General features: G+C 47.8%; 3 protein-coding genes across 12 annotated transcripts in view; 2 read left to right on the top strand and 1 right to left on the bottom strand.

Moving 5' to 3' along the window:
* The window catches only part of LOC103471564 (equilibrative nucleoside transporter 1-like), a 17559-nt gene extending 15619 nt beyond the window's left edge, over positions 1-1940 (top strand). The window contains exons 10-13 of one of the 2 annotated variants that reach the window (XM_081612329.1): positions 774-882; positions 964-1049; positions 1128-1323; positions 1419-1940. In XM_081612329.1, the coding sequence (XP_081468455.1) occupies positions 774-882; positions 964-1049; positions 1128-1323; positions 1419-1612 (585 nt within the window). In that variant the 3' untranslated portion in view covers positions 1613-1940. Of the gene's footprint in view, positions 1-773; positions 883-963; positions 1050-1123; positions 1324-1418 lie in introns of both variants that reach the window. The other variant, XM_081612335.1, reaches the window with a different exon arrangement.
* On the bottom strand, positions 366-23193 carry LOC103471535 (signal-induced proliferation-associated 1-like protein 2). 4 transcript variants are annotated; one of them, XR_014089654.1, is made up of 20 exons: positions 22923-23193; positions 20659-21766; positions 20444-20571; positions 20183-20371; positions 19567-19720; positions 15577-15680; positions 15333-15487; positions 14679-15261; positions 14322-14596; positions 13632-13796; positions 13460-13533; positions 13206-13273; positions 12891-13138; positions 12386-12559; positions 11931-11961; positions 10329-10506; positions 9990-10068; positions 9830-9908; positions 2772-9753; positions 366-2686 (listed from the first exon to the last, which is right to left on the bottom strand). XR_014089654.1 is itself a non-coding variant. In XM_008420597.3 (19 exons), exons 2-19 carry the CDS (start codon positions 21644-21646, stop codon positions 9610-9612), a joined length of 3816 nt encoding a protein of 1271 aa, XP_008418819.2. In that variant the 5' UTR covers positions 21647-21766; positions 22923-23193; the 3' UTR covers positions 366-9609. The 4 variants fall into 4 exon arrangements, 1 of the variants encoding a protein (XP_008418819.2); XR_014089657.1 differs by having other exon boundaries at positions 366-3448; positions 6168-9753; XR_014089658.1 differs by having other exon boundaries at positions 6168-9753.
* On the top strand, positions 2398-8108 carry LOC103471542 (acylphosphatase-2). 6 transcript variants are annotated; one of them, XM_081612373.1, is made up of 5 exons: positions 2398-2536; positions 2613-2629; positions 3810-3897; positions 4021-4130; positions 7369-8108. In XM_081612373.1, exons 1-5 carry the CDS (start codon positions 2528-2530, stop codon positions 7481-7483), a joined length of 339 nt encoding a protein of 112 aa, XP_081468499.1. In that variant the 5' UTR covers positions 2398-2527; the 3' UTR covers positions 7484-8108. The 6 variants fall into 6 exon arrangements, with proteins under 6 accessions (XP_081468499.1, XP_017160985.1, XP_008418855.1 ...); XM_008420633.3 differs by lacking the exon at positions 3810-3897 and having other exon boundaries at positions 2422-2536; XM_008420616.3 differs by lacking the exon at positions 2398-2536 and having other exon boundaries at positions 2539-2629.

Below are 23193 nucleotides of genomic sequence, written 5' to 3'. Positions count from 1 at the left end.
AACCAAACTGATCATCAGTTATTGATCTTGGCTGGTCTGTCATGATCATCTCTGGATTTCTTCCCAGTTTGTTCTTTTACTGCTGGCACTAAAAGTACTGATGACATGAAATCAGTCAGATGTTTTAGAAAACCTCAAAGTAACACCTGAGCTTGGATTAGACGGTGTTTAGGTTGTATCAGTGCAATGGGGAAATAGCGCCCCCTCTCTGTGTGGCTGGTTATATGCTGCTGGCTCCTGTACTCAGTCTGTAAGTTGCATTTTTCAGTACAGTGTAGAAAAGTGTTAGCAACACATTAAAAAAAGAGTCAATTTCAGCTGAATTTGGATTCAGATAGATCGAGTAGAAACTGACAAGAACCGGATGAAACAACAAAAATCAAAACTAATTTATTTTCCGATGTCAGATCAAAATGGTCCCAAAGTGCAGAAACCTTTAGTCTGAAGCTGCTCCATGGTTGATGCTGTAAAAGATCAATAATTCATTTGGCAAAAGCTTTTGACAGATTCGCTTCCTTATAAACAGTTTGGCGCGTTAACGTCATTTCGAAGCAGTTCCTGTATCGGTCACGTGACTTGCTGAGGCCAATAGGCGCACAGATACGGGTTTGGGTCTATGGGCTTGACGCATGCGCAGACGCATCGGTGTTGCCGGACCCATCACTAGTGAGGATGTACGTCATGCTTCGCTGACATCATGGCTGCCAGCTTCTCTTTAGATTAACCAGTAAATAAATCCAACGTCTTTCCTCTTCCTGCCTTTCAAACCTCAGATTTGGATCCTGGCATCGTCGGTCTGCTTCACCTTCACCGTCACCATCGGCACGTTTCCCGCAATCACTGCCGACACGCGATCCACGCTGGCCGACGGAGGAACCTGGGGTCAGTCCTCCATGTTGGCTGCATGAGGTCTGCCTGCCGCCTCTGATGACGCTCCGTGTTTTCTCCGTGTTTCCGGCGCAGAGCGCTACTTCGTCCCCGTCAGCTGCTTCCTGCTCTTCAACCTGAGCGACTGGACTGGGCGGAGCCTGACCGCCGTCTGCATGTGGGTGAGTTTCTGATTGGCCGACGATCTCCGGTCGGCGAGCGGCCGCCGGTCGGATCTGACGAGGCGTTTGTGCAGCCAGGTAAAGACAGCCCGGTGCTGCCGGCGGCCATCTTGGCTCGCGTTGTCTTCGTACCTCTCTTCATGCTGTGCAACGTCCAGCCCCGCCTCCATCTGCCCGTCTTCTTCCATCACGACGGCTTCTTCATCGCCTTCATGCTCATCTTCGCCTTCAGCAACGGCTACCTGGCCAGCCTCTGCATGTGCTACGGACCGAAGTAAGAAAGCAGCAAAACACAAGCTAGCGGACGCAGGCGCTCCGTTTCCATGACAACAGGCTATTGAATTCTGGGTAAATTCTGTCGTTCTGCAGGAACGTTCTTCCTCACGAAGCGGAAACTGCCGGAGCCATCATGGCGTTCTTCCTGGCTCTGGGATTGGCTACCGGAGCCGCCGTGTCCTTCCTGTTCAGAGCGCTGGTCTGACTGGGACCCCTTCATTTTAACATCTAAAGACCAGCACATATTTAAATTACTTGAGTTTAGTAAATGTTTTAAGTGGAAATAAAATGTAGAAAATCAAATTAAAAACTAAAAATGAATAAAATCCATGAACCTGACGGGACGTCTGGACAAGAAGGGCTGAAAGAATCAGAAGTTGAGACGGTTCTAGTTTAAAGAATTTAATTTCATGTCAGGTTTTATAAAATCGGTTCTTTATCTCGCCAACCAGAGTAGAAATTGGAGCATGAATTCCTCGTCCAACGACTCGACAGCTGAAATGGGAAGTCTGACCCCAGGTCCATCAGGCCGAGTGTCAAAAGGCCAGTTCATGTTCTGACTATGTAAACTTATAATACCAGGAAAAACAATTAAACTGCATCAAATACAGGAAATCATGTTGCCTCCTTCTGAAAAACCAAAGGAAATGTTCTGACAATCAGAAGTAGACTGATCGATCAGGAACGATCCGATCAACATTCAGTCCTGAAGGTTCGGCTCAAATGTTGGGGAAACATCAGAAATAAGACATTGAACCGAAACTGAAGGAACAAAACTGGTTTCATCCATCCACATATGAACACATGAATCTGAAGCTTGGAGCAGAAATCATTTAGAGATCAGAAGAATCAGGTGGATTTGATCAGCTGGTGGATCAAACTCATTTGATGGTGGATATTTTCCGGCTCGACTTGATCTGAAATATTTCTTCCTTAAAATATTTGTTTGAAACTCGGTGAGTTTTTTCTCCTCTAGATTTTCATCTCTTCTCTCTGACTTGTCGGGTTTCTGAGACCTTTAGAGCAAAATACTGATCTTTGATGCTTTTATTGTGAAGGCTGTAGCAGGAAGACGGTCTGGGAGACGTTTCAGGATAAAAATAGCTGCGCCATGCTGCTGCTCTGTGTTCTGATATTCTGTGGCTTTCGCTTCGTCATGTCTGAGGAGAAACTGATTTCAGTCGACTTTGAGATTTTCGGGAATGTGCAGGGTGAGTCACATGACCTGTGATGTCATACATGACGAGTTTGTGCAGCTTTGTGACCGACTCTGTGCTGTCCATCCAGGTGTTTGCTTCAGGATGGTGAGTTTCTCCATGACGACGTTTCACCTTTTTGATTCAAATCTGAAAACATCAGAACTGGAAAAAATACAAGAGAACAAAATACAATCAATGAAATTGATCAGATGATCTGGAGTCGCTACGGCCATCGACCCAGTCTTACCTAAAGGTTAAAGGTCAAATAAAAAGCTGCAGTCCAACCTCAGGTCACATTCATGGTTTTTACAATCTGATTACGGCCAAAACCAGAACCTGGGCGTGGTTCTGTTCCGGTGTCACCGTGGTTCTGTTCGCTCCAGCAGGAGCAGAAACTCATTGGGTTAGGAAATGTTCTGACCGGGTTCTGACCCGGTGAGCTCCGAGCATCGGGACTCGGCGTTGCCATGGCTTCCAGAGTCTTACTGACTGTTTGACGTCGGGCAGAAGAAGCAGAAGCCAAAAAAACCGGGTTGGGTCAGAACCTCTGCTGCCCTGCGCATCATGGAGGTTCAACCAGAAGTTTTCATACACCGGCGTTCCTCACCGTCTGACGTGAAATCAGACCGAACTTCTCAGGTCAGAATCAAATTATTTCTATTTACTCAACGAGAGAAAATAATTTTATTTTAACGTCTTCAAGATCAGAAGCTGGTGGACGTCGTCCTTCAGGCCACACGCCGTTAAAGATCACATTTCATGTGAGGGGAAAATGTGTCTGCTGGCTGTTCAGTCAGATGGATCATCCCTCGGTCGGGTCGGGTCGGGTCGGGTCGGGTCGGGCGGCAGCCTCAGAAGCAGGGTCACCCAGAGAACGGCGAGCCGGTCCTGGGGGTTCCTCGGTCCAGAGCCCACCAGGAGGCGCTGCGGAGTGAAACCCGATTACTCTTGGAATATAAAACAGGCTAAAGCTGAAACGAATTCAGATGCGAGCGACTTTAAGCTCACTTCCTGTATAGAACATCCCTCAAACACTTTTATTCATGAAGGACAAATTCAGCAGCAGGTTCAGTTCATAAGCAAATCTTTATCAAATAAGAACTTGTTACCAATAGGTTGAATTAAATTTATACAGAAAAAGAATAGCTGGAGGAATCCAAGCTCAATCAGTCACAAATATGAAGAACCCTAAAAGATTCCCAAGGTATGGAAGACAGGTGATCTCTGACATCACTTCCTGCATCTCAGACCATGACATCACTTTTCTAAAACCTCCTTTCTTTAGCATGCAAACATCTCTACATGATGGCTCTTCTGTCTTCTCTCCTTCATTCGGCTCAGACACTGAGGAAAAAAACATCTCAGTGCTGCAGGTGATGGTCAGAGATCATGTATTGATTTATTAATCAAGCTGATCGATAGCGATCAATGTTCCTGCAGGTGACTCAGACCCAGTCAGCTACTGGCTGACAGACCGACTGTGTTCTGGTTCCCAGTACACCGAGGATCAGGGCCGCGCTCTGGGACTGGGCGGCTGGGTGAAGAACACCCGACAGGGGACGGTGATCGGCCAGATCCAGGGACCGGCTCAGCAGGTCAACAGCATGTAAGTCCAGACCGACTAATCGGAGAACGCCTACCTTCACACCAAAGCCAATCAGGTGACTGCAGGGAAATGCTAACTTCAGCTCATATTCATACCTTTGTCCAGGAGTCGTTAACCAAATATTTTTAGAGTTTAAAATTCAGCAAATAGTTTAGAAACTCCTCCTCGGGCTGCTACCTTATCGTGCTGGAGCGGTTTGAGTGTCCCAATGATCCTAGGAGCTCTGCTGTCTGGGGCTTCCTGCCCCTGGTGGGGTCACCCAAGGCAGACAGGTCCTAGGTGAGGAACCAGACGAAGCGCAGCCCAAAGACCCTTATGATGGACACAAACTTTGGATCTGGCGTTCCCTCGCCCGGACGCGGGTCACCGGGGCCCCACTCTGGAGCCAGGCCAGGAGGTGGGGCACGATGGCGAGCGCCAATCTCGATTGATTTTTACTCAGAAAGCACATGGGTAAAAACCGTTAGTGAAACAGTCACTGGGACTGACTAGTATCAATTCCATTGAGGGAAAGTAACTTTAACATATGAATTCCTCATATGTTAACATAAAGGCTCGTTTTGAAGTATAAGCTGCTTCGACCTGAATGCGGCGTTCATATCAAACACTGTTCATCTGCTCTACTGCTAGCAAACAACCGTACTGATTAAATAACATAAAAGTCCAGCAGTTCCCTAAAAGTCCAACAGATGGCAGCAATGCGCCATGCAAAACAAAACACCCAGTTTACAGGACACACTTCCTGCTACAGAGCCCCCTGGTGGTTGAAGAAAAATCCACATATAAACCGGAAAATACAATATATGAAAACAATCTGAATGCTCTCTGGTATTGTTCAGGGGGCCGGATCAAATGTGGAGGCGGGCCGGAGTTTGGGGACCACTGGTTTAGAAACTCCGGAGTGCAAACGGAAAACTCTGAAGGCCATCCATCATTTTGACTGATTATACACACCTGACCACTTGGTGCAGACAGTTTCAACTTTATGCACAGAAAACATCACAAAGGTCACTAAAATAAAGAAGTATAAAAATGGGAGTATAACCTCTGGTCTACACAATGAACTCAATGCATTTTAAAAATTGACAGGTAAATTTTGATTACGATGGGATATTTCAGTGAAAATGACAATGAAAAAGTCTGGTGCATCTTCTGCCCGTCAGACTTTAAATTAGTTGAATTCAACCAAGAATTTATCAACCATGTTTAACATTAAAAGTCCTTTAACTTTCAAGCCTCTGGGTCCAGATGGGTCAGAACAGGGTGTGTCGTTTGGAGCCAGAGTTTGATGAAGACATGTTCAGGAACAGACGGGTTCCAACCTCTGAATCTCTCCATCCTGCAGACGGATGAAGCAGCCAGACAGCTACAGGCTGCTGCTGTGCTAAAGGACCATCTAATTACAATCGCCCTGCAAACTGTCTTGGTTAAAAAGTGACGAGTAACATCCATGTGGACCAACAGCATTCATCCTGTAAAGAGCATAAAATGTGTAATATCATGTATGCAGACGTTGGGACAGATGACTGAGCTACCATGTTGTCTCTCGTCATGACACAGTGACTAAACTACTGATTTTCTTCATTAAATTTGATAGTTTAGTCTCAAAATGTAATTCAGGAAGAACCCGAAGCCTCACTGGATGCTACTGACCACAAGCCAAGAATTAAAGAGGAAAACAATTATATTTAAATCAGGAGCTAAAGCAATTAATACAAATGCTTATGCAAACAAATCTGCATAAAGAAAAAAAGCTTAAAAATGAGAGTGAATAACTGCATCAGATCCATAATTCAGTCCACAGCTCCTACCAACAGGTTTTTCTTCACAGCGTGAATCCCGAACCCCACATGAATGAAACCATTCAAAAAATCTGACCTCGGTTTTCAAAATGGGTCCAAAGCTTTTTATGATGGCCTCCGGTGGCTAACAGATTTAGCTCCATAGCTGCTAGCAAAGAGGAGCGTTTGGAAAGTGACTATAAAATTGGTTCAATCAATAAGAGGTTTTACTAACGAGTGACCATCATAAACTCACCACTGACTGTAGAAATGTTTGCCAGTCCAAACGCCTTTCAGTCTGATGAGGAAGTGAGGAAACAGGAAGTGACACGGCTTGTCAAGATATACACTACAGGCTGGCAACAACAAAGCTGTTGACTTTTCAGACACTGTGCTACAAATTGAAGAATAAATTAAAAATATATTGTAACCAAATAGTCTCCATAGTAAAAAATGGAGAATTGGCCCTTGTTGGCAGGGGCCCCCCGCTGTGACCCTGGGCGTCCATTAACCCTCAGCTATCCAAAAATTTTAAAAAGGCCGCATGAGAAGCGTTGAGTTCAATTCTGTCGGACATTAGAGACTTCTATATTTATGAAAGTATCGATTTTATATTGATTTTGTTTTATTTACTTCCAAATAAAACCAGAAATATGTTCTATTGTGTTTGCGCCCCCTATTGGTGTGCAGGTGTATTGCAATAAGTGATGTTTTATGATCAATAAGTGAATGATTGCAACATGAAGTCCATTTTTCCGATGTCCTCAAATGTACCACATATCTGAAGCAACCAATCAGAAAGCATTTTCGGCCTTTTTGTGTGACTCGTAACCGGGCAGACTTCAATGCAGACAACGTGGAAATCGTAAAAAAACAGCGCCTGGAAAATTCCCCGCAATGTGCCGTAAAAATATGTATACTAATTAGTTTTTGGCTATGTTTGTACAGAAGTTCTTAAAATTTACAAAAGAAAATTTTATTTTAGGCTGTAAAAACGATTTTATCAATATTTTTGTGAATTTTATAGTACAAATATATATATATTTTTTTCAAATTCTGTTTTTGTGATTTTTTCTCATCCAGTGGGATAATGCATTTTGTCAAAATGGAACAAACACTGTAAAATCATGAAGCTTAGGTTGTGCTGAAAATAATGATACCAAACAAGGAAATGAAAATAGTTTTTATGGTGGAAATATAAGGGTCAATTCAGAATTAGACCAAAACGGCCATTTAGACCCCTGACCCTTAGGGGGAGGGACAACGTGTGAATGGATGGAGTGAAACTCTGGACCGCATCAAGTAAAGACCGTTTCCCATTTTTAAATAGACTTTCAGAACTTCAGATTAAAGTTTTTCTGTGTGATATTTCAGCCAAACCTTCAGACGTTTTTCCAAAGCGTTAGTTTCTGAAGCAGTGCAGAGAATCACCTTCTCTTCCTCTTTGTGTTTTGCAGGAAACTTTGGTTGAAGAACGTCGGCAGTCCGAGTTCTCGGATTGACCGAGCCGTTTTCTCCAATGAGAGAGACATTTCTAAACTGGAGGTCCAGGGCTTCTCCACTCGCTACTGAGCATGCTCAGACCAATTAACAGCTTCATTAGTAGTTATTAAAACTCCGCAAAGGATGCAAACAAATCTCAAACTAAATGCATTTCAGCTAAATTTGCAAACTGTTAGCAGATAAAACATTTAACCTCAGATCTGTGAAACAATGTGTGATTGGACTGATCAGGATTCATGGATAATTATGGCTGCATGTCGTCACAGTGGAGCTGCTGACTGGTTTCTGTGATGTGCTGCTGCTGTCGTCAGGCTGGTCAGCTGCTCTCATAAACCTGCACAGCATCAGAACAGCAGGAAGATCCTTGATGCTAAAGATCATCTACGTTTTAATTTCCTGACCCTGACCGGGTCTGGCTCAGCTTTGACCAGATTAACATGTTCTGGACATTTGACTACTAAGGAAAAGGTTTAATGTGTTTGATGTTGAAGACTATCGGTGCAAAACAATCAAATCTTCACGTCTGTAGTTCAATCAAGCTTCTCAACCTGCTGTCATCTGCTGAGCAGAAGCTAGAAAGATCAATCAGCCGTTAGCTAACGAGGACATTGTTAGCTAGAGCCTGACAGACGACTCTTGTGCTGTAGTTTGTTCTCTCCTGGAAAGCTTTTAATAAATTTATTAATTCTTCTAATACAGACTTGTGTTAGTTATTTTTTCAACATGATTTTACCGTCTGGAAGTATGAGAACCGCCTCAAAACTGAAGCCTGCGGTTCTCCAAAGCTGCCCAAAGTTTGAGACGAGTCTTTGGCCAGATTGCTCTTCCCATCCATCCCTTCTCTCGTCAATAAGCCTTAAACTCATGACAGCCTGGCTGCTGCTACTGGAAACAGGGAGGCTCACATTAGGAAAGGAAGACGCCACCCATCATCCTCGGCTTCGACTCTTTTCTCTGTGGGCACAAATTGGGCCTTCCATTTGGAAAATTACTTTCAATTGGATTAACCGATTCAGGCGGCAGTTCAATTTTTCTGGTTTTCTAGAGTCTAGAAACGGTCCAGGACGCCGACGCAAAACAGGAAGTCAGAACTTCATGTCCACTGGCTGCCATTAGCCTTTAAAGTGACCTCTGTGACCTCTAACTGAGACTGGCGAGTCCAGTACGCAGATTGGTCAGAAAAACTTATTTTAAAGAAACGTCTGAAGACATTTTGTTCACAAATGTCTTCAACTGTTTCTAAACGACTCCAGACTCAAATAAAGGTCAAAACCAAAGAATCAGATTCTACAGTCGAGATCCAAAAGTCCGACCCGAAGCACCGCGTTCAGGGTCTGACCCCTGGACCAGCTGATGCTCCAAACGGACCCCTGGACCAGCTGAGGCTCCTAACGGACCCCTGGACCAGCTGAGGCTCCTAACGGACCCCTGGACCAGCTGAGGCTCCTAACGGACCCCTGGACCAGCTGAGGCTCCAAACGGACCCCTGGACCAGCTGAGGCTCCAAACGGACGATGTTTCTTTCTGTTCCTGACCTGAACAGAATCAAGCAGTAACCAGTAACAAACTGGTAACCAGTAGCAAGCTAGCTGATGCAGAAATATGAACCTTCAGGAGGCCCCTGTTCAGATGAACATCTGGAATCTGATCTGGTTCACAGTGATCTTGATAGATCTAGATCGTCTAGATCAGGAAGAACTGATGTTTCGTTTGCTACTGGTATTCCACTGGTGTCCACATGGGGGCAGTGTTGCACTGGCTGATCAGTTAAATTATTTAATCAAGTTGAAGTTCAGAGAAATTTCTCTTCATGAATAAATGAACCAGATATTCCTTGACAACAGGAAGTGATGGAAGCAGAAACAAAACGTCCAAAACATGAAGATATTTACATCCGACCCGATTTGACCCGACCAGAATCATCCTCCGTCATCAGGTCTGGTTCAGACTTCTGTTCTGATCGGTTCGGTTCTGATGACGTTTCTCACCCCCGGAGTCCAGACAAAGGTTCTGATTTTATCTGGCAGTTAACCAGAACCAGCATCCGGATCAGAACAGGAGGCTCAGCAGATGTGACGTCGGGTTTCATCCCACAAACTTTCTGACACCTAACGAGTTCTGAACAGGCCCAGTGGTTCTGGTGTTTTTGTCTGGCAGACCCTGAGCAGCCCGTCCTGACTGGACGGCTGGTGGCGTCATGGCAACGAGCCCCTGTGCAGCATCCATGCGGTGAAACGTCGCATCTGCAGGGCGGCGCTGCGGCTCTCCTCCTGCAGGCGCAGGTTGTCCCGTCGCAGGTCGAGAATCTGCTGCTGCAGCGCCGCTTTGTCCTGCTGCTCCTGAACGCATCACAGCAACACCTCAGCCTGATGATGTCATCCTCTCATCTGTATGACATCAGCAAGTCAGGCTTACCTTCAGCAGGTCCAGCTGAAGCCGCTGAAGGATCTCCTCCAGCTGAGACACTTTACCTGAGAGGGAAGCTGTGATGTCACTGAGGGGGAGAGGACAAACGATGACGTCATCAATGACATCACAAAGTGCCTTTAAAATGGCTCCAGGTGTTATTCCTCACCTGTTCAACGCAGGGCTCCCTGATGTCACTTCCTGAATGTAACGGAGCTGATGGTCAGTGAGAGACGATGGAAACACACCTGCAGTGGTTCACACACACACACACACACACACACACACACACACACACACACACACACACACACACACACACACACACACACACACACACACACACACACACACACACACACACGGTGAGGCAGTCTGACCTTCACCTGTCTCTCTTCCCATGCCTAACTCCGCCCCTCTTTCTCCTGTCCTGGCCTCAGCCAATGAGGTGAGGGCTCAGGAAAGCTGCTACTGAAAGTAGTTTTATTGTGAAAGTCCAGCTGCTCACCTTTCTGAAGAGCTGCAGGCCGGCGTCTGATGGCCGGTGCGCTGTGGCGGCGCCGCAGGATGTGGGCGGGGCTCTGTAGAGTCCCGCCACTGGCAAGGGACAAACTGTCATGTGACCTGCTGCGGGTCAGACGTTTCCATGGAAACAGGGCAGAGACTCCAGCGGCTCTGCAGGTAGACTGAGACGGGAACCAGGTGAGGAGGCGGAGCCACTGACTGCGACCTCATTACGGTTCTGACCAATCACAGCCATGTCTTGTCAGCTTCCTGAACCCTGACCCCTCTGAGCTCTGATTGGTCAGAACAGACCAGGCCGACCCGGACCTGAGACAGACCCAGCGGGCACCTCAGAACCAAGGCGGGTGTGGCAGAAGTCTGGATTCTGGAAGTGGAGGTTCTGCCCGTCACCAGAACCTCACTATTCGTCTGAAGAGTTTGTGCGATGTTTGCGAATTCGTTTATCACCGATTGTTTCCGTCTGTTTCAAGCGGTGAAGCTCCTCCGTCTATAAAGATCTTGTGTTCACTATGAAGGGTTTTCGTACAGAGATCGGAGGCGGCTTGGCCGTCGTCTGACATTTTCCTTCTCCATCTCATACGGGTCGATCCCAACAGAAGCCATTGTGTATCTTTCTCTTGCACATTGGCCAAAAATGTCCACATATTTCTTCGTGGTGGTCTCGAAGCCATTGGCCTGCTTTGCATCTTGCCTACCAAGATGGCGCGCATCACTTTCAGTCCAGACTAAAGGAAACTCCAAATCGGAGCAAAATGGATCACAGCGAGTAGCTAATGCCCTAAACAGGCTGGAACAATATGTGTCTATTTAGGACATGATCCGTATCATCTCAGTAGAAAAGACTTCTCTTACGATTTACCGCATCGAGGCGATCCACGTTACCAACGACCTGCAGACCTCATGTTACACGATGAGCCAGGAGAAAGTTTTCAAAAGCCTGGAGAATCAATCATTTAGTTTCAGGTTGGGTCACATTTTGGACTAGAGTTACCACCTTTCAGAAATTAAAGTAAGGGACCAGCCCCCACATGTGTAAAGCGCTCAGAGGACAACCACGCGAGGGTATAAGAATAATATATCTGACCTTACATATGAACTTTCTAAGCACCTGTCCAATAAAACATCTGGAAATACAGTTTAAACAATGTGATCGTTTCCTGTTAGAAAGCAGCTGCAAACTGGCAGTTAGTTTCTGCACCTGATGCTTTTAGCTGTAGATTGTTGATCCACTTTTCTCCTCTTTTTTCAGTAAGTTTTTTTAAATTAACTCCCTTGTGACCAACTACCTTTGAAACACAACAATAACATTTATCTTTCTCTCCATCAGAACCGGTGGATCCACCTTACAGGACTCAGGCATCAACAGATTTCCTTCCTGACCTCCATCTGCATTGCGTCATGTCGGTGCAGCCCAGCAAGAATCTGCTGAAGAGGCGGGGCCTTACTAAAACCTGACCAATCAGGTTGCTGCTCATTCATCTAAGCAACTTCTACTTCCTGAAGGATCTCAGGTCAGGAAGTTTTCACTCGTTCATTTAGTTTGAATCTCATTGATTTATTACAGACAAAAATATTTCAGACTCACCTTCTGGCCTCTGATTGGACGATGGCTGGGTCTGCAACAGGAAGTCAGGTCAAGTTTATTAGTCTCGGACATTTGAGCAACAAGGCACTTCAAAGTGTTTTACATCAAATGAACATCACCGAGTCGTTAACTGATAAACCATACATTATCAAAATGTTGGTCAATAATTCATATTTCATTAATAAACTCCAACAGCTGGATTTTTTGCCTGAAAGGAGCTCAGGGTTTCGGCTGTTTTGCAACAGCAGATCTTTAATCCGTTCACCGATTTCTAAACTACCAGCAGATTAAACTGTTTTCTCAGTGAAGGACTCGAAAGACAGAAAGGCAAGAAATACAATGTTCAAAAGAGTTGACATCTTTTTCTGGGGGTGGAGGTCAGATGGAGGTCAGATGGAGGTTAGATGCTAGAAGGTGAACACGTGTCTCAGGTGACGGCACCTGCTTTTTCTCACCTGCCAGTATCCTCCAGTAACAAACCGCTGTTCAACCAGCTAAGCTCCGCCTCCCATGGACAGGTATCCTGGCTGCAGAGACGCTCTGCATCCCAGCTGGCGTCACCTGGACGGGTCAAAGGTGAATCTGGCTTCACTCTATCTGCTGATGAACATCTGGTTCCACGATAGTCTCTGAAAGAAGTAGAGCAGATGTTAAGCTCCTGCCCAGCTCGACTCACCTGTCCTGCTCTGATGGGAAACCATTACAGGTTGAATAAACAGACGACATTTTCTAAAAATGTTCGCTATATTAATGGAAATACTGATACATAAATGCTTGTATCAGTTATGGCTGTGCATGCACACAAACACCTGGATTAAATGGTGAAACACAAAGTTTCTCTTTAACGTCCCGCTAATCAGAAACGTTTGCGTTTCTGCTCCAGTGCAGCAGGGGGCGCCGCTCCAGGCGACGGAAGTCAATATTCATTTTGGAGAACTGACTCTGGAGCCACAGAGTTACCTAGCAACAGAGCCTCTGAGGTCGGTCACGAGACGGCTCTGCCCCGCCGACTCCTTCCTGTGGACGTCCGTCAGGACCAGCGTTGCCCCAGCAACGGCAGGCAGGGCTGACGGCGAGTAGAGGGCGGAGTCTATGCCGCTGTCCACCGACACGCCGCTGAGACAGGCGAGCTGAGGCGTCGAGGTCCTGCCGTCACTGCTGCTGCTGGACAACGTGTTGCTGCAACTCGAGCAACTTGTGGCTGCAAACTGCAGAGTCGCGTTCAGGTGGACTGAAAAAGTTTAAGAACGATTTCTGGCGTTTTGGTGGACTCACCTGCGGCCGCCGGCTGCCGTCTCCGTCTGCTGGACTCGCTCGCTGAGGAAGACCGTGGAGTCTGGGTTCTGGATGGGAACATGAGCAGACAGGCCGGGTCAGGGTGAAGATTAAAACAACCGGGTCAGCAGAACCTGCAGAACCCGCAGCTTCATGGGACCGAGCTGCGGCAGAACCATCTCAGGAAGCTAAACCTCCAGTCGTTCAGCTCTTACTCTGGAAGCCGAATGGATCCTGGTTCCAGTTCCACTCACCTCTGTCTCTGCTGGATCGGTGTCGAGTGGACCCGGTGCGTCCCTCAGAACCGACAAACCAATCAGGAGGAGCTCTGCAGGGCGGATCAACACGGTAATCACTTTGCTGTCAAGGTCCGTTTCTGCTGGGGAACCTGGTTCTGTTCCAATTTGGTTCTGGTCCAGTTCTAACCTGATGTCGTTCTTGATGTCAGAGGAAGAGCTCAGTTGGACTGGACTCTGATTGGACGGTGTTCTGGCAGTGGGCGGGGCTGCAGAGCTCCCATAGGGGCAGGAAGTGACATCAGGGTCCAGTCTGGCCTCCAGCAGGGGGAGCCGTTGGGTCTCAGAGAAACTCCTGAAGAGAGTGAAGCTTCACTAACTGAACCGTAGTTCTCGATCTGAACAAGTTCAGTTCACACGTCTTTGAAAACACCATTCATTAATAATAAAAATAAATAAACATTAATCCAAAATATTGATCATATTACCATTCATTAACATAAAACTAAATACATTTCCTCCTGCTCACAGGTCAAAACACCAGAAACCAGATCAGGGACAAATTGTGCTTCTGGAACAAATGCAGATGTCAGGGTCACGTGACCTCTGACCTCTGGACCCTACGGAATGGAACTGTACAATTTCCATTTAAAGCTGCTCTGGTAGATCTACTGCTGCCCTGAAATTTCTCAAACATCCTTCTTTTATATTTGACTCAGGTAAACAGGAACATTTCTTTCTCCTCGGTAGCTGCAGGTCACCTGACAAAACCTCTTGGGGTCATGGTTCTGGTGGCCCTTCGTGGTTCTGGTCGGTTCCAGCCAACCAGGTGCAGACCGATGTTGATGTCACAGGAAACAAAGAGTGAAATATTTTCTACCTGCGTGGCGTCCCGTCTCTGAGGGGCGGGAGTACGATGGCGCTGACGTTCACTGACGTCCTCAGCAGCTCAATCATCTGCTCGTGAGAAAGTGTTGCCACGGGAACTGAGCAGATTTCCACCAAGCGGCAGCCGGGGCGAAGACCCGCCTGCCAGGCGAAGCCGTGGGCCTCGACGTCGGCCACCACGCCCTCGAAGTTGACGTGAAAGCCCAGCTGACCGAGCCGGTTCCTCCTCAGAGTCACGGCTGCCCCCGCAGCGCCGTGGGTCACCGTCTGAAAGTTAGCATGACCGGGTTATGACGCGCTTAGGGAGGTGGTTGGAGAGGGGTCGGGGACCAATGAGAGCCCTGTTCACCTTCAATCGTTGCGTGATCTCCTGGGAGTCTTCCCAGCGGCCATCCCGTGTGGAAAACGCCACACAAAGTCCGTGTTGGTAGAACACCTGGATGGATCCGTGTGCGGTGTTCCAGCCAATCACGTCCCTGCATGAACATTGAAACACCACCTTTCTGCCCGCCTCCTCTATCAGCACCAGCAGCTCGCTGGAGACGGCCAGTCGGCAGGCGACTGCAACAGAAGTGCGGGGGTTGTGAACCGTCACGCTCCAGGTGAGGGCCCCTGCGCTCTGCAGGTAGGCCAGCGGATGCGGCGCCAGACGCTCCTTCTTCTTTCCGCCCAGAGAGATAAAGCTGAAGCGGACGCCGGAGGAGGAGTCCAATGGTGTCGTCGTTACAAAGCTGTTCACCAACTGCTTCAGCTGCTCCTTGCGAGCAAACGTCGCCATGGTGACAAACGACTCGGACTTGTGGGTGGCGTGTTTGGCGTTGATGATCTTGGTCAGCAGGAAGTCCACGAAGGCAGAGGAGGAAGGAGCCATCCAACCAGATGGGATTGATGGACCGAAGGGCGGGACGCCCCGGGACCTAGACACGGCAAGACTGAAAGACACGGCAACTTCACACCTGGAGTCAGACCTGGGACACCTCACTTCCTGTGGACAAAGTCTAACCTGTAACAGGTGTGCTGGGTGCAGGGTTGGTGGACTCTAACGATGATGAAGACATGCTGGAGGTCGGCACGGATGATCTGGGGCTTGAAGGGCGGAGCATCGGGTTCCTGGAAAATCACGGTGACATCGTTCCCAACAAGGTGTGACCTCAGCACCTGAAAATGAAAACCAACTTCACTGTGATGAACTCTGCAGTTCTCCTGTAGCGCTGTGGAACCCCGTATAGCAGAGCACCATGTAGTACCTGACCAGAACCATCGGCAGCAGTTTGTAGCAGGGCAGAAACATGGAATGTCAGCTGAAACTCTCCGAACATCATGGAAACAGTTGGACTTTCTGTTGAGTTGCCTGAAAGGAGACAGAAACGGATCCGGATTGCAAAGAGGTTTCAGTTGCAGTTTTATTCACATCCCTAGTCCCATCCTGACCCATCGGTCCCATCCTGACCCATCGGTCCCGTCCTGACCCATCGGTCCCGTCCTGACCCACCGGTCCCGTCCTGACCCACCGGTCCCGTCCTGACCCATCGGTCCCATCCTGACCCATCAGTCCCATCCTGACCCATCAGTCCCATCCTGACCCATCGGTCCCATCCTGACCCATCGGTCCCGTCCTGACCCACCGGTCCCGTCCTGACCCACCGGTCCCGTCCTGACCCACCGGTCCCGTCCTGACCCACCGGTCCCGTCCTGACCCATCGGTCCCATCCTGACCCATCGGTCCCGTCCTGACCCATCGGTCCCATCCTGACCCACCGGGTCCAATGGGACGTTGGTCCCTCTGCAGCTGGAACAGCTTCAGCTCTTCAGGCTGCCCACCAGGTCTAGCAGAGAGTTTATGGGGATTTCTGACCATTCTTCCAGAAGCACATTTGTGAGGTCACACACTGATGTGGGAGGAGAAGGCCTGGCTCTCAGTCTCGGCTCTGATTCATCCCGAGGTGTTCTGATCAGGTTGAGGTCAGGACTCTGAGCCAGGCTGTCCATCCTGTCTTTATGGACCTTGCTTTGTGCTCTGGTCCACTAAGGATCCAGATCCAAACTGTTCCCACTCAGATGGGATCCTGCACGTGTCCAAGATGTCTTGGTCTGCTGAAGCAGTCAGAGTTCTTAGTTCCTGGAACTAAGGGGCTCCTGAATAACAACCCCACACCATGAGCCCCTCTCCACCAAACTTTACACTTCGCACAATGGAGTCAGATGAGTGCCGTTGTCCTGGCAACCACCAAACTCAGACTCGTCCATCAGATTCCAAGATGGAGAAGTGCAATTTGTCCCTCCAGGGAACGTTCCTCCACTGCTCTAGAGTCCGGCGGCTTTACACCACTACATCCAACCCTTTGCCTCACTTGGTGATGTTTGGATTGGGTGCAGCTGGTCGCCATGGAAACCCATTCCATCAAGCTGTCTGTCCCTGAGCTAATCTGAAGGCCACATGAAGCCTGGAGGTCTGCAGTGATCGACTCTGCAGAAAGTTGGAGACCTCATCACACTATGAGCTTCAGCAACCGCTGACCGTCAGTTCACATGGCCGACCACTAGGTGGCTGAGTTGCTTCCATTTTCATATAATACGGCTGACTGTGGAATATTTAGGAGCGAGGAAATTTCAGGACTGGATTTGTTGCACATCCTATCACAGAACTCACTGAACTCCTGAGAGCGAAACATTTGTTCTCTAATGTCTGTAAAAACAGTCTTCATTCAAACACCTGTGACTAAAGGTGACTGGAACAACTGATTCCATTCATTTGGATGGGTGAAATATTTTTGGCAAATATAGTGTATGAATTAAAAAAAAACCTACAAAGGGGCCTGGATATTCCAGTCAAAGCCCGGGGATTAAGAATGAAAGAACTCTCTTCAGAGTGTATGGAGAGCCATTTCAGCCAAAATTAAATAAATAAATAAATGGGTGAAATAAAAAATGAGTAAAATAAATCAAAAAATGAAGAAAATGAGTGAAATAAATAAAACATTTGTTAAATAATTTTCATTAACCCCAATTTTTCATTTATTTATTTTTCATATTATCAATTTCCTTTTTTTCATTTATCTATTTTTAATTTATCCCTTTATCCATTTACCCATTTTTCATTAATCTATTTTTCATTTAACCACTTAATTTCCCTATTTCATTAACCCAATTTTTTCATTTAGCTATTTTTCATTTGTCCATTTTTCATTTATCCCTTTGTCTATTTACCCATTTTTCATTAATCTATTTTTTAATTTAACAATTTTTCAATTTCCTTTTTCCATTAACCTGATTTTCTATTTCCCAGTTTCATTAATCAATTTATCATATATCCCTTTTTTATTTACCCATTTTTCTTTTATCTATTTTTCATTTAACATTTGTTTGAAAAATTGTTACTTTTCCCATTTTCCAATTTCCCTTATTCATTTAGTATTTCCTTATTTTCTTATTTATCACATTCTATTTCCCCACAAAACTTGGAAAATATAAATGCAAATGAGGAGAGGCACGTCATCAGGCTACAACTTCCCCAATTGGTTGGTTAGCGTCACACCCATACTTTGCTTCAAGAAAGATGGCGACCTACTAACGGGTTATCAATAAGCTGAAGCTCGTTAACTTCATTAGAAAATAGTGTTATTACTCCTGACTTTAGTTCTCGTGTGGCCGCTCAGACAGAACGTGTTTCAGTTGGCGGCTCTCATGGACTCAGAGCTTCACCGTCGGGAGTTTTTATAGTTTGAACGAAGCGGCCGCTGAAGTTGGCTTACGATTGAAGGTTCGGGACACCTTCGTAGCTACCAGCTGTGATCCAACTATAAGGAGCAACTTTACTGTACATCGTAAGTGAACTGCAATATCCAGAGGCAGCTCTACGGAGCATCGACCTGAAAGAATGAGAGTGGAGAGCCTTGGAGATCTGCATCGGAGGCCATCTTTCAGACATGCACCGCTGCTGTCCGTCCAGGATCCTCCGGTTGCCCAGACGTTACACGGTAAGCTACTAACGTTGATGTTTGTTTTCCAACTACAGTCATATTTAATCAATAGGGCTCAATTACGATAACGGAAGGTTTTGAGTTGATCTTGGCAGCAGGTGACAAACTGAACGTCTCCAGGATGTTGAGACCAGCAGGTCCTCTGATCCAATACATCTTATTAAGGATAAAATCAACAAAAGGTGTTCAAATTAATGGCCCAACAAAATTAATAATCTCAGTAATAATTGTTTAAACAAGATGTGTGAATTTCTGTGCATTTCGGTACCATTACAAAAATAAAAAGGGACTCAAAGACCCTGATGAGCAGAGCGAAGTTTAAATTGGCTAATCAGCCACCTCTGTGTTAACCGAGAATTAAATATGAAGCCTGAAAACCTGATATCTTAACGGACTGAATCCGTTGTGTTTTTAGTTCATCTCTGCTGGGTTTGTGGGGCGCAAGCGGTTGCCACGGCAACAGGTTGATTAAACGACAGTAATAAGGTAGGAGAGGTTTAGATCGGAGGATTTCCTTGACCATTTGAAGTCCTTGTCTGCATATTTAGTTGTAAATATATTTTATACACTTCACTAATTTTGCACCATTTGGTTGTTTGTGTGTTTTTACAAAATCTCTCAGCGAGTCGCTGACCAACTCAGTCCTCATGTCATTATGCTACACTTATGTAGCACGTAGCTCTCCGTCGCTATGGTAACATCATGTCTGTCCTGTTTCTGTGAAAAGAAGATCCATCATCATCCATCATCATCCATCCCTCCAGCAGCAAGTCGTTGACCAACTCGGTCGTTATGCTACCCTTGGCTCTCCGTCGCTCGCCGTGTTCGTTGAGTTGAGCTCGATTCACTCAGATTATCTGAGTTGCCACATTAATGTGATGAGGAAACTGGGTCCTCCTGTCCCAGTTTCCTTACCTGATCTGAATGAAAATGAAACCCAAATGGGTTTTCCCACCTGCCTGAAAACAAGATGACTAGTAGCAGAACCTTGGTCCCTAACCCAGGACCTGCAGGTCTACTGGGTCAATCAGGGTCTAAACTTGTAGGTTCTGGGGAACATCATGATCCACTGAAGGTTCTGCTCAGGTGTTCTGGATAAGGGAACCATCGAGAATCTCCAGAACCTTTCGGACCTGGCCTGAGACATTGGTCTCGAACATCCGGGACCAAAATATTAGATATTTTGGTAAAATATCTAAAAGTGGACCTGACCTTGAACAGAACATATTTAGACCATAAGAAAGGAGGTTCTAGTACCAGAGTTCTGCTGGTCTTGGTGCTTGTAGAAAGTCTTCATCGGGTCGCTGTGGCCCAGCAAGTTTAGGAACTGGGTCAGGGCAGGACTGCTGGTCTCTCCCGTGTTCTGACCGGCCCGGCTCAACTGCAGGTCCACTCTGTGCTGGAGGATGAGCTGCGGGAAAACAGGAAGACGGAGGACGGATCAGAACCAGCGGGTCAAGAGTTGTGACGATAAACCTGTCGGTCCAACTCCAGTGTTTACGCCACATTTTGCTCTGCCAGAACCAGAACCGCCCGTCCTTTCTACTGCTACAAAGTCCAACACCATGTAGCTTTTAGATGTCAAAACGTGGATCAATCCAGCAGCACCAGAACCTCCACTGAACAGAACTGCCGACTGCGGTCAGGGAACCCAAATGAGTTCTGGTACTTTCTCATGTTTGCCTGGAGCTTTACAGTGTCCTGGTTCCGGTCCAACCACATTTAGTGTGATAATAGGGACCAGCAGAACCTTGTCCAGAACCGTGGAGAGAAAGGAAAACAATTCCTGCTTTTCAACACTATAAGGTCCGAAGGACTTCCAGAACCACCAGAACAGGCAGTAGGATCAGCAGACCCAGCAGAACCAGCTCACCTCCTGCTGGTCCAGTTGCAGCAGCAGGTCTGGGACTTGGGGGGAACGGCTCGCCGCTCGCAGACTCTGGATGTTGAGTTCTGGGACCACAAATTCCAGGACATCCTTCAGGGGAAGACCTCGACCCGTCCCGTGTTTGGATGAAGAAGGGACCGAGTCCTCCATGATGGATCCTCTCAGGGTGGACAGCTGAGGAGAAACAGGAAGCTGCTAATTAGGCCATGAGATCTTGCGCTGAACCGGGTCGGATGGATCAGTTACCTGGCCAGTCCGGAGGATGATCCTGTAGCAGAACCTGGTCGGGTTTCCTCCATCATCCACAGCGTCTCGACGGACGCTCAGAGAAACCGGACCGAACTTTGGATCAACGCCAAAATAATTCTGGTGATCTAGAGAGACACCAGCCAGGAAACGGGTCACAGAACCTGAAACAGCTAAACACTGGGAGCAGAACCAGTACTGGGACCAGGTCTTACCTTTGGTGTAGAAGTATTTCTGGTAGTACGTGGCTCCCAGGTCCAGGTACTCGTCTGTCCCCCTGAGGTCTGCGGGACAGCGCTTGCTTCCTGTGGACGCCTCCAGGACAGACACTGCAGCATTGGTGCCGGTGGAGCTGCCGGGCCGGGTCAGGTCCAAGTTCTGGTCCATTTCCCCTCCAAGCTCATTCAGGAAGTGAGGACAGGCTAGGACCAGAGCGCTGCTCCGCTCGTCACCAACCTGGTCCTCCTGTCCCACTAACGGCAGCAGATCAGGAGCTTCTGCACAGGGACGTCCCTCTGCTACAGAGACAAGGACACTCTGAACATCATAATGAGAGAACCACCTGTGAGGGGTCAAAGGGCAGCTGCTGTCCTGGTACACCTCAACACTGTTGGTCCGCTGAGGCCTCAGGCGGCCGAGGACAGACGTCTCCGTCTTCTTTCTGTGAACTCTGTCAGTATCCTGTCCTGGAATGAAGACAATGTCCCCACGTGCAATCTGGACAGCCGCCTGCAGGCTGGGAGAAAGCACGGCAGAGATGGCGTCAGGCTCAGGCATGGGAGGAGGAGCACTGGGCTCCTGGTCCAGAACCCCCCAGAACCCCGCTGAGCTCAGCAAGTCCACGCTGGACGAGCTGCCGTGTCTTCTGGTCAGCGTGGCTGCGGGACCGGCGTCCTCAGAACCAAAGTCAAAGTCACTGATGGTCGCCTCGCTGTTGCTCCTCTTCATCCTCACCTGGCCTGTCCTGAAGAACTGGACGCCGGTCTTCGACCCGCCTGACAGGTCCAGGTTGTCCTCCAGAAACTTCCTAGAAGGTCCATCCAACTGGCACGGTCCCAGCCTGTCGACTCTCGAGGAAGGCCGGGCGTTCCCTGTGTCCCGCTTCTTTGACCAGTTTGACACACGGGCGCGAACCCCCATCTGAGGAACAGCTGGAGATCCCTGGGTCTGTGGAGGACCCATGACCTCCAGAGACTCTCTCATCAATGAGTAGCGTCCAGGAAGTCTACCAAGATCTTTGTCCCAGTCCTGAATCAGAGATCAGAATTCCTCCTGCTGCTGTCTGTGGTCCAGTCGGTCCTCAGATGAGACATTCCTTTGGACCTGAAAGACAAAAAGAACAGATGAGGAACTGACGGTTCTGAGGTGAAAGGGCAGAACACCTGGGTTATGGCTGGAGGGAGGATGACAGCGTCAAGGATCTTAGGGTCAAAGTTCAATCTGAACAAAGTCCAACTTGTCCTGAGGAAAATTCCTCACACTTTTTTACACTATTCTGATACTTCATGGAACTTGGGAGTATTTCATAGTTTTCAGAAATAGAGTTAAATCTTCCATCTGTACTTTGGTGAGACATTCGTCCACCAGGAGGCCCGTCTCTGAACCTGTGGACAGACACGGCGTCCCCTCATCACCTGACTCCCAGTGGACGCTGGAGACGAGATGTCCACAGAGCTCAGCCTGGGGTTCTTCTGGTTCTGACCCGGTGGTGTGGGTCAGAACCAGCTCCAGGACAACATCAGTCCTATTTACTGATTCCAATCAGCTGATTGCTGTGTGACATCACTTCCTGTATTACAGAGCTGGATAACCCTCCAGGAAATCCTCTTCCTCATCAGCAGAACCGCTGGTTCTGGTGGACCTCCGCCTGGATGAGTCAGTTACTTAGTTCACCTGTAGTTTAACTAGTTGGTACTAGTTAGTTTAACTAGCTCGCCCAGCTAACCTAGTTCACCACTAGTTAGTTCAACTTGTGAGGCTCGGTTCTGTCTCAGAATCTGGATTCTGCTCAAGATGGGCCCAAACTGGACTAAACTCAGTCCGCAATGTCCGGTACCGAGCCTGGGCTCGGCGGGTCGTCTGAAGGGTCGCCAGTGTGCAGCTGGGAACATGTCCTCCAGGAACCGGTTCCGTCGGTCCAAAAGCACACAGAGGTTCTCCGGGAAGCTGGTTGATTAGAACTTCCAACCGAACCGACTTTAACATCGTGCACCGGCTGCAGAGTGAAACACTTTATTTACTAACGGAGCCCGAACACATCGGAACCGGAGGTTCGGAGTTCTGGGAGCAGATGAAACCAGTTTCCCATCAAGTTCGAACATTCTGGATGTTCTGATGCTAAACAAATCAAACAGACCCAAAAGGTTCTGAAAACACCCTCCGAACTCAGTAGAGTCCAAATGTCCCAGAACCACAACCAGGATCGAACTTCACACAATAACTCCTGGTTCTAAAAATGGTTAGAACCAGAACAACTCACCAATAACGCCATAAACACTCCCTGCCGAACCGGAACCACTTCCGGCAGGCTCTCCAGCTGGTACCGGGCTGAACTGGTCCCCTGAAAAACTCTGCTCCAGGTTCGGTTCTGTGGTTTCTGGTCCCGACTGGGAAAAGTCTCTCAGCTGTTTCCGGTCGGAGTTTCAACTGGTGCTGCCTTCACTTACGGCTCGGATTATTAACTACTTTGCTCTGAACATTCGCTCAAAAGATCCGTTTACCCTTCATCAGAACCAAGCCGCCACCACCAC

The sequence above is a fragment of the Poecilia reticulata genome, chromosome 1 (genome assembly GCF_904066995.2).
Source record: "Poecilia reticulata chromosome 1, P_reticulata-male-v2, whole genome shotgun sequence".
Taxonomy (NCBI): domain Eukaryota; kingdom Metazoa; phylum Chordata; class Actinopteri; order Cyprinodontiformes; family Poeciliidae; genus Poecilia; species Poecilia reticulata.
Note: the sequence above shows the minus strand (reverse complement) of the source record. Positions and strands in the feature narration are given on the sequence as shown.